General features: G+C 37.8%; 1 protein-coding gene across 2 annotated transcripts in view; it reads right to left on the bottom strand.

The window, feature by feature from the left end:
* Positions 1 to 14,880, bottom strand: part of UNC79 (unc-79 homolog, NALCN channel complex subunit) — a 371,443-nt gene that overhangs the window by 234,398 nt on the left and 122,165 nt on the right. The window contains exons 2-3 of one of the 2 annotated variants that reach the window (XM_025391814.1): positions 7,380 to 7,500; positions 83 to 228 (exon numbers count right to left, since the gene is read on the bottom strand). Coding sequence is in view for 1 of the 2 variants with exons in the window: in XM_025391812.1 (XP_025247597.1) it covers positions 83 to 387; positions 7,380 to 7,500 (426 nt within the window). In the remaining variant the exon portion in view is untranslated. Of the gene's footprint in view, positions 1 to 82; positions 388 to 7,379; positions 7,501 to 14,880 lie in introns of both variants that reach the window. The other variant, XM_025391812.1, reaches the window with a different exon arrangement.

Here is a 14,880-nt window from a genome sequence, read left to right as displayed (position 1 = left end):
CCATCTCCGAGCCCCTTGCTCGGCATCATATACATTCATAAGTATCCATGTACATTGACAAAGGTTTCAGCTAAGTGCTCACCGTGTTGGCCGTGCTGTAGTAAAGGAACTAGATCCAGGAGAGTCACCAAAGTCACGTAGAGGCCTTGGTAGTCCAAAGAAGGGTAGTCTGACAACTGAGCATCACGACTTTGCGGGCCGCGTTCTGAGGGAGCATCTCGCAGGACGCTGTAAAGGAGGGAGCGAGTAACAGTAGGGTTGATGGAACTGACCTGCGGTCTTAGAGATGGGGTGAGTGGGAATGGCACAGGAAAAAGACACATGGTCATGGGCACTGTCAAATTGGAGGCATCTTGGTTTTCCTTCTTCCCTGTGCGGGACAAAATGCTGTTGGGGGGACAAAGAAAAAAAAGAGACAACAAAGACACAAAGAACAGCACATTACATTGAAATGACACTCTAAAACAAATAATAAAACACCAGATACATTCCACATAAGATGCAATTGCCACGCCAGCAGGGTCTACCAATCTAGTACTGGTCACATAGCTTCATGCTCAGAGGTACCAATAATACAAGGTTTACTTTGTGGAAGTTTCATTGCATCTCATGTGTTATCTGGTTAGTAAGGAGCAAAAATATAAAAATGCATGTTTCAGTGCCAAACCCATGTTTTACAGTTTAGCAGTTTGGTGAAGGAGAAGTTTCCTGGAAGAAAAAACAATGGCTTTGTCTAATGAGTAAGGGCTCTTATTCCTAATTACAAGGAGCTTTCAAGGGAAAAGATGTTTTCAGAAGGACTGTCTTCATCAGGTAAATAGGAACTTGCAAAATATAGGTATGGCACTTGCAGAAACATGTTTCAGCAAAGAATAAACATGTGTGTTTATTAAGAAAGTCTTAAAAATCACATGTTTATTGCATCAAAATAATGTCTATATGTATATTATGATACTGTTTCATGACATTCTGTCAGTATCATTTGAGATAATGAAGTTTAAACAGGCATATGAATTTAGAAATAATACATATTTCTAAAATGTTAGCTAAACTACATTGGAAAAGCTATAAAATAATATATAGTTGATGGTCCGTAGCATATGTTTGTGAACTAATGATAATGGTTATTTATGTGTGTTTTTTTAAATTTTGCATGTTGGGGAGGAAACATTTTATTTTATGAATACAAACAGTGGTTTATTAAATAATTACCTTCAAAATTCTAACGACTAAGCAAGCAGTATCTGTCATAGAGCTGCACATCATACAGTAAGATTTCATATATTACTGCTGCTACTTACGTTATTATTCAACAAAACTCACTAAAGACTAAAGGAAAGATAATTTAGAAAGTTAAAAAAAATTAATGGGAATAAAAATAAATTCTAAAAATAAATTGGTTTTCTTTTAGCCTTAATTTTAAAATAAAAACCTTTTTGGTAAAAGCAATAAAGCAGAAAAGTTGTGAATTTAAAAATAGAAGAAGTTACTGCTTAGCAAAATGTTTAGGTTTTGTAAAATTAGGTTATACTATTTAGCATTAAAGACAATAGCTATACATTAGAATGATAATATCTGTGCACTTGCAAAGTGCTTTTATATAGTACACTTATGTTAGTCCAAGCAGATAACAGTTTATGAGTGGTTCATTACATAAAAATAACCTTGTTTTACAGTTGCTCTATGTGCATCAAACATTGCTAAGTTCTTAGTTAATGATACTACATTTACAATTTTACAGTGATGTGAAGAATTGGTTAGTGTCAAGCATGCTTGCTATATCAAGTTTGCATTTATTTTTATTTACTCTTAGTGCAAAATATGTTACAAAGTAAGAAAAATGACTACATGCTTTGTATTTTCCATGTGCCTAATTTACCTCGATTTCCTTTGTCTTCTGTTACCCAATGTCCGGGGGAAACAATTGATAATAATAAAAATAATTTCAGAATACTTATGTAATACTTCTTATCAATAAGTAACTTAAGATTTGGTGGTTTTTTGTAATTTAAAGGGATTTAATTTACCTTTTTGTGTGTGATGTATTTGACTTTGTAAGCTTATACTTTACAATGGGATAATATCAACATTCCAGTTACCACCTGACTGTATCTATTATAAATGCCATCAGATTTTTCATCAGACTTTACACTTTTCTCACATGACTCAATTATTCCTAAGAATACCACCTTTACTAATGTTATATTCTTGATAAACCCAGTCACCAAAAATCTGTTTTAATCCTGCAGGATTCTAATCCCACTGAAAGTTCCTCTAGAATCACAATGGCTATAAGTCAAATATATTATTTCCCAAACTTCAGCCCTAAATTAACCTACTATTGGCATCTTTTCAAAATTACAAAATGTGGATCTTATAGAAGTGGTATAAGGAGAACAACATTTTGCCTTAGAAAATAAAAATAGCTGAATACCATAAATTAATGCTATCCTTTAAATTAAGTGCAATGCTCTGATCAAACTTCTTGGTGGGGGAAATAAACACATAATTTTTTCAAATACACCTTAGTGTTTTTCCAAAGTATCATGTAAGTTAACAAATACTTTGGAGGCTCTACTTTGATATTTTTCCCTTCCTGTATATGTGGGGTTCCCAAATGATAGCAACAACAGCTTCATACATGCAGGGAGGGAAGAATGTCAGCATGAAAACAGTAAAACTTCTCTCTCACTGCCTTTAGATTTGAGAATTCGGTGAGGTTGAGAAAAAAAATGGCTGAAAATGAGTCATCAATGAAACCAGTTTTAAATTACCATTCATGTCTCAATGTAAGGAAATGTTTTCATTTGTGGAAAAACTCAAGAAGGGCTCATGAATAAATGTACAATGCATTGTGATTTTATGACGTTTTGTGAAGTTTATTCAGAAAAAAAAAAAAAAAAGTATTTCCCCAACCAAACTGCCTAACTTGGGAGTTGATACAACCATTTTCCCCACCTGAAATTCTTTCCCAGAATTCTGCAAACCCAACCAAAATGAATATTAAGAATGCCCTGCTCAGAAGAGTTTGACCCAGCAGCCAGCTTTTCACCTTTCCCTTTTCCTCCTGAGATTCTCTTTATCAACCATTGACTTTCAGCATCAAGAGAGGAAGACCTCTGCTGGTGTGAGGAAAGATGAGAAGTTGCCCTGAGGTATGTGTAGCACAGAAAATTAATATGTCAAACAAACTCCCTTTAAGATTAGGAATGTTGACATTTGAGTTGAATCCACATACTAAACAAAATTTACTTCATTATGCTAGGCTCTAAAGTTACTCTATGACTTAACCAATAAAATGGTGGATATATCTATATATACATATATTCTTCCTAAGCAATTGGAAATTACGGTTCAATTAAGATTATTATGCTGAGTCTACAATCCATTTTTAAAACATATTAGGCATTTTCTGAATAGTTAGCAGCAAGCAGCTTTCCCCAAATGTAATGATTTTGTTAAAAGATTTTACGTGCTAGCAGCCTAAACAGCACCAGAAGAGAGATCTGGGGGTAGAAATTCCAAAAGAATGTTTGACGTAGGAAGAAGACTAGGATCCTTTAAGTGTCCTGCCAGGTAAAAGGCAAGATTCTTAAAAACCTTCGCTGTTGACAACATGGCCACAGGATGCTTCCACTATAAAAAGAACAGACTCCCTCCCATGTAGCAGTGAGGGGAGGTTAAACTAGATGGTCTTTGTAGTTGCTTCTAATGCTAAAAGCAAACAAAAAACTAAACTCTGAAGTTGTGTGTTGCTCACTGCCGAACTCAGGTATCTGCTAAATTAAAATGAGTACAACTTGGCACTCAGATATAACTTTACCAGACCCCAGGTCACTACTAGATGAAGTAAATGCTCTAGAAGGATTCCAGCACTGGATGAGATCTGGACTAAAGTCAACTCAATTCAATGAACATTTACTGATCCCCTTCTCTGGGTCAAACACTGCTCCAGACACACGGGCTAGCAAGCTGAATAACACACAGGACTCCCCTTCCACTACTAGAGTTTAAGGAACACCCAGGAACACAAATTTGAGTCTAACTATGAGCTAAGTGGACATATGTGGACTCTTCAACTGATTTTGCAGTCAACTATGGTAACATACAATTTCTTCCCTCCTACGAATTAAATAAATTGAAGTTAAATGTCTAAGCTAATTTCTGCCTTTCGAAATAGGTACAAAACTCTACTGAGAACAGTGAGAGTTGTATGCATGCACAAATACCAGCGAACTATTGCTCCAAAAATGCAACCCTGACTCAGATGAAGCTGCTGAAATTTCAAGTTGCATATTTTAACCAAAAAAATAATCATTTTAACTTCATCGAGAATATCCAAATGAAAGACAAATAGTTATTTTGTGAGAATCATCTCTAATTCTTTCTTCTTGTTATTTTTCCCCAAGAACCTGAGTTCTGAAAGCAAGAAGTGCTTCTGAATGTAAAGATCATATTAAATGATTTAATACTATTAAATGCTTTAATAATATTAAACAATATATAATAATTTTGCAGCAGAAAATCTTCTTTGTTGTAGAAAATCTTACTGTTGATAATCTTGGACACCAAATACTTAGACAATCTTATTTGTCTTGGAATTTATTTATTTATTTATCTTAGAGATAGGGTCTCACTCTGTCACCCAGGCTGGAGTACAGTGGTGCAATCAAGGCTCACTGCAGCTTCAAATGCCTAGGCTCAAGCAGTCCTGGTGCCCCAGCCTCCAAGGAGCTTGGACTAAAGGTGCATGCCACCACACCTGGCTAATTGCTAAAAGTATTTTTTAGAGATGGGGTCTTACTATGTTGTCCAGGCTGATCTCAAACTCGTGGCTGGTCTCAAACTTCAAATTTGAGACTTCTGGTCTCTAACATTATCTCAGTACAGCTCCATTTAAATTCTGAAAAGATGACAAATCTTGGTGCCAAGCACTTCCTTTAATCTGCCACCTCAGCCTCCCAAGTACCTGGGATTATAGATGCCAGCCACCATGCCCGGCTGTCTTGAACTTTCTAATAGCATAAATAAAATGAAGAAGTACAAACACAATTGTTATGGATGTATGTATCAACAGTTCTGTACTTCTAGAAAAAAAAAAAAAAAAAAAAAAGCTGGGGTAGGCAAAAGAAAATGAATTGGGTTCAGGCCAGCATTTGAACCTAGACCAACCCATGACATGTTACCTTCCCAGTGTTTGCTTTCTTAGTCCCACTCCGTGTATGTGTGTCCTGTTCACTACAGCCTGTCAGCTCTGCTCTGACCTGCTAGCCACAGCTAATCGCCGAGCGGAAGACAGAACTGAAACACTGGGGAATTGAAATGCTGTCCACATTATGTCAGTACAGCTCCATTTAATTTCTGAAAAGATGACAAATCTTTGTGCTAAGCACTTCCTTTAATCTCAAAGAGACCCAAAACTAGTCTGTGGACTCATAATGAATGTTGGCATCCCCAAAGGCCAAGCCAGGTTTTTACTAAAAGCAGTGTCCCTATAATATGATAAATACTCGTCCTAAGAAGAAGCAGTATAGCATAATTGTTGAGAGCATGTGATGTGAAGTAGGGTCAAATCCTGAACACTTATTAGATAAGTAACTTTGAGCAACTTATTTAACCACTCTGCCTTAGTTTTATTATCTGTAAAATGCGTATAACAGTACACTTATCTCATAGAATTATAATGAGAGATTCAATGAGATGACACATTTAACTTCTTAGGACAGTGTTTGACACATATGATTACTAATATTATAAGACAGTATTGCTATAATAATGGTTGCAATTGTTAGTATTACCATTAGCAGATGTTGATGTTGCCTCCCTTTGAAAATGAACTCAGCTCAGTTGCATAGAATCTTCTCCAACAAGCCACTTGAACAAACTCCCTGTTTTACCACTAAAGTGCTACTACCTATGATCATATTCTAATGGTCCACTGCTCAAGAAAATGGAATCCTTACGTCTTGCAAACATGACTTTTCAGTATTTTAAATTCCTTAATTCTTGGACACAATTACTAAGACCTAAGCAGCAAGCTCTGAGGTGCCAACTAGGATGTTACAGTTTGCTGACAAATGGAATTCAACATGCTTCCTACTGAAAAGTGTCTCTCACTTTGAGAACTTTCAGAATTTGTCATAAAGAAAACTGTTTCCCATTGAGAACTTGGACCTCAAAGACAAAAGGAGAATTCAAGAGAATAGAATTGGATGCCTTGATTCATAAATTTATCTGATGATCACTATGAAAATTGGGCTAATTATTCTACTACAATTTGAGAAGAAGGAAAATATCCTGTAAGAGGCCCTAACCTTACCATGTAAGTATGAAATGTATGAATCTGATAAGCAGGAGCCCTTCAATATAGAACAGGATCACTAAGGACTCTAAAGAAGGAAAGATATTTCAAAAAATAAGAACAGAGAGACAGCAGGACTGCAAAAGATTCGTAGTTGACTTGATCACACGAAGCTTCTATCCACAAAGCATTCAGAATGCCCCTGGCAAAGCCTTCAACTGCTAGAAACTCCAGTGCCACTAGTCTTTGCAAATTTGTGTTCTCCTAATATCTGTCTTACAAAATTTTTGCTGCTATACAGCTAAAAGAAATAGTACCAAGCCAATTTATGTGTTGCCAAAATCAGATTTGAAGTGAGAAGACTGTGGTAATGGAGAAACCACATCTTGGAATTTAATGGAACGTGAGGTGTTCTTCTGAATTCTTCAATGTTATTTTCCAAAACAATTGAGCTTTTACTTGAACAGTTCATCTTTGTTTTCTCTGTTTTCTTAATCAAGATATGTGGAGTAAACAGGGCCCTCCTATCTCTACCTTATGGTAAAAGTAAACAAAAGAAAAAGAGTCCTATTTTTTTTCCTTGTGCTTCATGGAATTTCATTATCAAGGCAAAGCATGTTGAACACGTGAAGTGTTACCCAGATTAAAAATAACTATTATCACTGTATATTACACTTAGGGAAATAGAAAATGCTAATGATGAACCTAAAATGCCACATAATTCTGATTTGCTTTTAGACCAAAAGTGTTTCCAATTCTTAATTTTAAGCAATTGTAGGCTATCCTTTTAATCCCACTCTATATTAGTGCCAAATATAGAACTGTATCATTTTAAAGATCCCCTGAAAAGATGTTCAATGCGGGAAAGCAGGCAGTAGCCAGGCAACCAATCTTTTCATCTGGGCCTGGGATCCAATTTGCTACATACACCCAGAGAACTTGAGTGCAGACTCTTCTGGCAGAGCACTAGAAAACATAGGCCCTTTAAAACTTGCAATTCAATAAAAATTTAGATCCCAATAAATTCAGCAGTACTACCTAATAATTCTCTCAAAGTAGAGGATATTGTAAAGCTTACCTTAACAAGGTCTGAGAAAAGTATTTCAAGGTGTTTGCAATATCTGTTCCTGATGGTACAGGATAAATGTTGTGGAGAACCCGGTTATGATATTCCTGCAAGTACCGGATCTTGGAAGCAACTAGATAAAAGCAAAAAAAAAAAAAAAAAAAAAAAAAAAGAAGAAGAAGAAGAAAAAGAAAGAGAAGAATCATCTTGTAATATGTATTAGGCATACAGTCATTTTTTAAAATGATTACATACAAGAATTTAATCAGTATTTTAAGGAACATAAGTAAATCTTTAATAGAATTCCATGATAGAAACAATTACAAAAAACTTTTAATTTCTTTTAATTGTATTCGGCACACAAAATTATTCTTAGTTTTCTGGTTTAATAGCCTATTCACAAATTATCTATTGCTTGTTTTAATCACTAAGAAAAGCAGTACTCCAAATTGTTTTCTAATCACCCCCAAGATGGCTTATTATTAGCAAAATAATAATAGATATAAATCTCTGCTGAGGAATTATATTTAATGTTGCTTAACTAAAACTGAAAGAGAAAACTGAAAAGTCTTTCTACAACACTCAAAAAATCCTAAAATATAGGGAGTCCATTGCACGATGGCATCAATTGAAGTCAGATTATTAACTCAACATGTGATCATGAAAGTGTGTTTAGTAAATGCTTTAACTGTGAGAATATGTTAAGAGTAGATTAACATGATGAGTGTTAAGGAAGAATACAATGATCGTGCACTAATAAAAATGTAAAAAATAAATGTCACATTTTTTCTTCCAAAGAATTTCATAAATTAGGAGACTTCCTAATAGCTTTCTGAGCTTGGCTGCCCAGATCTTCTCAAGATTCAGGAGGGACTCAACAGATTTATTTACCCTCCTAGACCTACCTGGAGTCACCAGCATTGTCCACATTCCTGACCTGACCTTTGACCTGGCTGTAGTGAAGGACCCCGTTCTAGTCATTCCTCTTTGCAAATCCCAAGGAGCCATGATGATCAACGTCTTTCTGGTCTCCTCTTCCACAGGGTTCTCAACACTGTCCACTTGTCTTTTCAATCTTTAAGGCTACCAAGGGAGCCTTTTAGGTGGTATGGCTCACTGTCAGCAGTTAACAGAAGACATATCAAGTCCTGGAGAAGCAAGGCCTGCTGTTCCCAATAGCCCGTGGAAATAAGCTCCTGGATGCATTCTAACTCAGAATCCTTTTGATAAGTGTGGGACGTAGAAGCACAGAACGATAAAATATCAGAACTGGAAGGACCTTAGAGACCTCGTCCCATAACCACTTCCTTTTAAAGATGGGGAAAATGAGGCACATAGGTGGTCAATGGCAGAGCCAGACTAGTGCTTAGATTTCCTGATCCCAATCCAGTGATCTTTCCACTATGACATACTCTAGAATATGATTCTGAAATGATGTCCACGTGAACGTGACGTTCACATGAATGTGAACGTCCATTGCTTGACATCAATGCAATTTCCAGCAGTTACCAGGTTAATCACTGATTCTAAATCCTACATACACCATTTATCAGATTTGCCTTTTCTCTCTTCCACTACCTGAACTATTTCCATAATATGGTTAGCATTTTCCCAAAGAAATAAGTCTAGATTACAGATAATAATACCTTGAGTCTGTGTGACACATCAGCTCCAAAGAAAGCAACAAGTTTATAAACATCATCTCAATTAACTCCATAAGTATTTGGTTGTAAATAACTTTTTTTCCTAAGATAAAGTATAAATAGGTGATACTTGAAAACGGTTCAACTGCATAATCTACAAAAGTCCATTTCCTGCTCAGTGTTTTTGATCTGCTATTCATTATATTTTTAAAATCATATTACAAGAAAATCCCCATATTAATGCATAGTTCCAAGTTCCAAATATCCGAGATACATGCTAGGCCAGCACATGCTGTCTGCTCACCCACTGTCACAGTAATGAAGCATTACTGTGACTTTTCTCAAGTTTTAATATTCAGCAGGTTTCTGTAGAGTATTTCAGGAATACCATTAATCATTCCACCACCTAAGAAAAGGAGTTGATAACAGTACAGGGTACGGACAGTAAGTGCAAATGAGGAAAAAACTCACAGATCCCCCAACTCAGTGGCTTGCTCATAATTCAAGAGCTATAAAACCATCACTACACAACGATTACAAGCATTCAAAAATGTTTGTTAAATGAAAGGATGTTCTTTTTATAGCTCTTTTCATTAAAATGCAACAATAGCTCCTTTCCACAGGTACCCAAATATGCAGAGCAAAGCAGAGACGAGAGTCTCTTTTTTCTTTGAGATCTTTTAATATTTTACAAAAGTCATATTGCATTGTCTCTGTGTACTTACCTGTTCATTTTTCTATACCAGCTTGTAAATTTCTAAAGGGCAGAAACTATACCTTACTCATGGCTCTATCCCAAGCCTAACACACTGGTACTTAGTAGGAACTCAGTATGTTCATAGGATTAAATGAACAAATGAATTAATACTTTAGTAACAGCACTTATCACTCAGGTCTTTAGGATATATAGAGAGTATACATATCTGCATATATATGTACACTATACACATATATACCTGCATATAGACATATGACAGATTGTGGACTCTTCATCCTTAGTGCCAGACACTTAGTAGGTACTCAATAAATCATTGATAAGTGAAGATTAAAAAAAAAAAAAAAGAAGAAAGAAAGTGGGATAGAGAAAGAGGAAGAGAGTGGTGAGTAATCATGAAAGACCATTTATAGAACAGATTGAAAAAACTGTTCCAGCCAATTTGTGCATTGGTGAATGCAATACAATCTTAGCAGTCATAGATTTAACTTCCATGTTTTCAACAACTCGAGAGCAGCCAAAAAGGTCCGTTACAAATAGTAATTTGTAATTGTGCCAAGGATGTGAATAAAACTCATTTACAGTTCAATTTTGTGCACTAGAGGTGGTCATTTGGCTGGTTAATAAGCCCATGTGAGCATCCAGGAGCCTCATCAAAGCAGAGTTCCTCTTTACTCCACACACATACCTGACTGCTGCTGCAGAGACTCCAATAACTGGGCCCGATAGATATAAATGAATGATCTTCAACCTCAACTGACCCTAAGGCTACATTTCTCTAGTAAGCTCCTTCTTCTATACTCTTCAATGATAGTTACACTGTCTTCAAAACTCCCCCCGGCACCACCCCTTTCCTTATACTTTAAAAAGCCATCTGTTATTGACTGAATTTTGTGGCGCTTAGAATTCATATGTTGAAACCTTAACCTCAAAATGTGACTGTACCCAGAGATAAGGCGTTTAAAAGGGTGATTAAGTTAAAATGAGGCCGTTTCGGTGGTGAACCCTAATCCAATCTGACTGGTGTCCTTGTAAGAGGAGATTAGGACACATAAGAGATACCAGAAATGTGGGAACACAGAGGAAAGGCCGCATGAGGACAAAGAGAGAAGGCAGACATCTGCAAGTGAAGGAGAGAGGCCTCAGGAGACACCAAACCTGCCAACACCTCGATCTCAGACTTCAAGCCTCCAGAACTGCAAGAAAATATATTTCTGTTGTTTTAGCCACCCCATCTGTGGTACTTTTATGGCAGCTGGAGCAAACTAATACACCATCATAGAGAAAATATTTTCTTTTCTTTTTTCGAGACGGAGTCTCGCTCTGTCGCCCAGGCTGGAGTGCAGTGGCGCAGTCCCGGCTCACTGCAGTGAGTGACCTCTGCCTCCCGGGTTCACACCATTCTCCTGCCTCAGCCTCCAGAGTAGCTGGAACTACAGGCACCCGACACCACGCCCGGCTAATTTTTTGTATTTTTAATAGAGATGGGGTTTCACCATGTTAGCCAGGATGGTCTCGATCTCCTGACCTCATGATCCACCTGCCTCTGCCTCCCAAAGTGTTGGGATTACAAGCGTGAGCCACCATGCCCGGCCCTGAGGAAATCTTATTAGTAAGGGTTAAGAGTATGAACTCTGAAATCAAACAGTTCTGACTTAAGACCTTGGATCTATCTCCACTTAAGCCCAATTTCCTCATCTGTAAAATGGGGATAATTATATCGACTTCATAGGGCTACTGTGATTATTGTGCTATTGTGATTACTGTGCGAGTGGATACTTTGCACAGTGCCTGCTATACACTCCACATATATTAAATAGTAGATGTCAAAAACCTACTAGCATCTCCTTTCCTTGTCCTGCCAAACACCAATCCCACCACTCACTGGGGCTCTCCATCCATCAGTGTGTCTCCTATGGACTTAATCTCTCCCGCTTTGCTAAATCATTCCTACCAGGATTCAAACAAACTGTAGAATCTCCCTTGTCGACGGGAAATAAAAAAACCTCTCTCCTGCCTTTCCATTCCCCCTCCAGTGACGGGTCTCTGCCTTCAGAGCCAAGATGATGAAGAGCTGTGCACACATTCTCCTCTCTCTGTCACTTCCTGTTCCTCCTTCCACTCACTCCAGTTTGGCTCCCACATCCACCACTGTACCGAGTCCTTTTCCCATAATCATCTGGAGCCTCCAGATTGCCAATCCGTTGGGTACTTTCTGATCACCATTTTCCTAGGCTTTTCAGAGCATTCTGTACAGTTGATCCCTCCCTCCTTCCTTCTTGAAACTCTCTCCCCTTGGCGTTCCAGATCCCACATTCCGCTGGTCTGCCTCCCGTGGAATGTATCCTTCTTCAAGTGCTTTGCCACTTCCCCCTATTGCTTGATGTCTAAGTGTTGGAATTCATCAGGGCTCAGTTCTAAACTCTCTGTTCCTCTCTCTCGATATTCTCCCCATAGGCAATCCCAACCATCCACAGGGCTGTCAGGACCGTCCAGGGGCCAACTGCTCTGAAAGGTCTGTCTCCATCCCGGGAGGGTAGCTCTTGTGAATAACAGGCCTCATCGATTCAATTTCTCCACTTGGAAATCTTATAAATTATCTCAAACAAAACATGTCCGACATTGACTCTTAGGTCTCCCTTCCCCCAAGAAAGAAGCCTACTCCACCATCCATGTAATCCACCTAGTCACTCAAGCAAAGCATTCTAAAGTTCATCCTTGACAGCCCCTATTCCCTGCCGTATCTCACTCCTCTCATCCAGTCCATTGCTAAGTCCTATTAATCACTAAGTCTTATCACTAAATCCTATCAAATACATCTCCCAACTGTCTTCTGTTCTTTATTGTCACTGTCGTTACTCAGGAGCAGCATCTCCTGATCAAGTCTAACAGCCTCCTAACTCATTTTTCAGATTTCTTTTTGCTTCTCTCCACTCTTTCTCCTCAGAGCAGCCAAACAGATCTTTTTAAATTATAAACTGCTTCATACTGTCATAAACAGTAACCACTGCTCAGAGTACTTCATGGGCTGCCCACTGTCTTCAGGACAAAATCCCAAATCCTCCTTAGTGTGGTTAAAGTCCCTGCCTATCTTCCACCCTAATCTCATGACACAAGAGCCAGACACTGTTGTGGTTATTTATTTTATTTATTTTACTTTATTTTATTTTATTTTTGAGACAGAGTCTTGCTCTGTCGCTCAGACTGGGGCACAGTGATCTGATCTCCGCTCAGTGCAACCTCCACCTCCCGAGCTCACGTGATTCTCCTGCCTCAGCCCCGCCAGTAGCCGGGATTACAGGCGCTGGTCACCGTGTCTGGCTAATTTTGTATTTTTAGTAGAGCCGGGGTTTCACCATGTTGGCCAGGCTGATCTCAAACTCCTGGCCTCCCAAAGTGCTGGGATTACGGGCATGAGCCACCACACCCGGCCCCTCTTTTCCTTAACACTGTTTTTTGCTTTTTTGTGTTTCTTTCTTTTTTTTTTTTTTGCTTGAAAACCTTTCTATGTCCTTGTCCCTCTTCATAGAGTGTTTTCCCTCCACATTTTGTGGGACTAACTCCTACTCATGCTTCAAAACCGACTTTAAGTGTCCCTTCCTCATCATGAAGGTCTTTGCAAACTTACTTGTCTGAAATGATTCCCCGATCTCCACCTTCATTTCTTTCTGTGTAACACTCTGCGGTTTTGTCCAGAGCAGTGAGAACAATTTGTAATGATGTGTTTCTTTAGGTTACTGTTGACTGTCTTTGCTAAGTGAACAGTGAGCTTTTTGTTCACCATTGTGTACCTTTGGTGCCTATTAAGTATTGAATTTGCTGAGTTCCTAGTAAGGATGAAAATAGACAAGGCAAGAAGGGAAAGAATGGCCTTTTACAGCTGTTCAACTTTGTGTCTTTATAAAAATAGCCCAGGAGGCCAGCTATTAAAACTGTGATGAAAATGAAGAAAAAAAAACAAAAGGGGTCTGTGCATACACAAATTTAATCTCTGTTCGATATTTTACTGCCCATTCTATCCTCACCGTTTCTTAGGGGCTTTGCTACTTTTTGGGAGCAAAAGTCATAAAAGCAAAATTCACTCATAGACTAAACAGTACTTTAACAAAATTGGGATTGCATAAAACATAAGTTTTAAATCTTTCTTCTTTAAGTCTTAAGCATTTTCCTATGTCACTAAATATTTTTAACAGAGATCCATCCCTATTTTTGAAAAATTTAATTAGCAATGCTCATTATCATAAAAGGAAAAAATTCAGGTAAGCAACATGAAGAAGATAAAAACACCTAAAGGGCCCACTACTGAGAAACAACTGTAGTTAACATTTTGGCATGTTATCCTTCTAGAAAATTTTCTCTGCATAAATACACATTTACCAGAATGGGATTAAACTGTGTATAGTTTTAGAATCTGCTTTCCTCACTTTCTAGGCACTTGTGTATCATCATTTTAATGGTTTTATAATTTCCTTTATGTAAGAGAATAATAATTTACTTTACCAATAATCTATTTGTGAGATTTTGGGGTGTTTTCCAGTATTCTATTCAATGCTACAAAGAATATTCTTTTCTTTTCTTTTACTTTGTTTATTTTTTGTAGAGACAGAGTCTCACTATACTGCTCAGGCTGGTCTCGAACACCTGGGCTAAAGGGATCCTCCTGCCTCGGCCTCCCAAGTGCTAGGATTACAGAAGTGAGGTGCCACGCGAGACCAGAATATCCTTTTAAATACTCTATGTGCACACATCTTTAATTATTTCCTTAGAATAAATTTTTAGTTACGAGATTGCTGAGTCATATGGAAAACACTCATTGTTAAAGCTCTTGGTAAGAATTAAGAAATCGTCCTTCAGAAAGACAGTACCTGTTTACATACCAGCAGAGTATATACATCATTAAGTGTGAATAACATCTCTTGAGCATCCACTATGTTCCAGGTGCTCTATATACCTTTTTTTCTTTTCTTTTCTTTTTCTTTTTCTTTTCTTTTTTTTTTTTTTTTTTTTGAGAAAGAGTCTTGCTCTCTTGCCCAGGCTGAAGTGCAGTGGCACGATCTCGGCTCACTGCAACCTCTGCCTCCCAGGTTCAAGGGGTTCTCCTGCCTCGGCCTCCTGAGTAGCTGGGATCACAGGTGCGTACCACCATGACTGACTA

This window comes from Theropithecus gelada, chromosome 7b (assembly GCF_003255815.1).
Source record: "Theropithecus gelada isolate Dixy chromosome 7b, Tgel_1.0, whole genome shotgun sequence".
NCBI classification, from domain to species: Eukaryota; Metazoa; Chordata; class Mammalia; order Primates; family Cercopithecidae; genus Theropithecus; species Theropithecus gelada.
The sequence above is the reverse complement of the archived record's forward strand: the minus strand, read 5'-3'. Positions and strand labels throughout refer to the sequence as shown.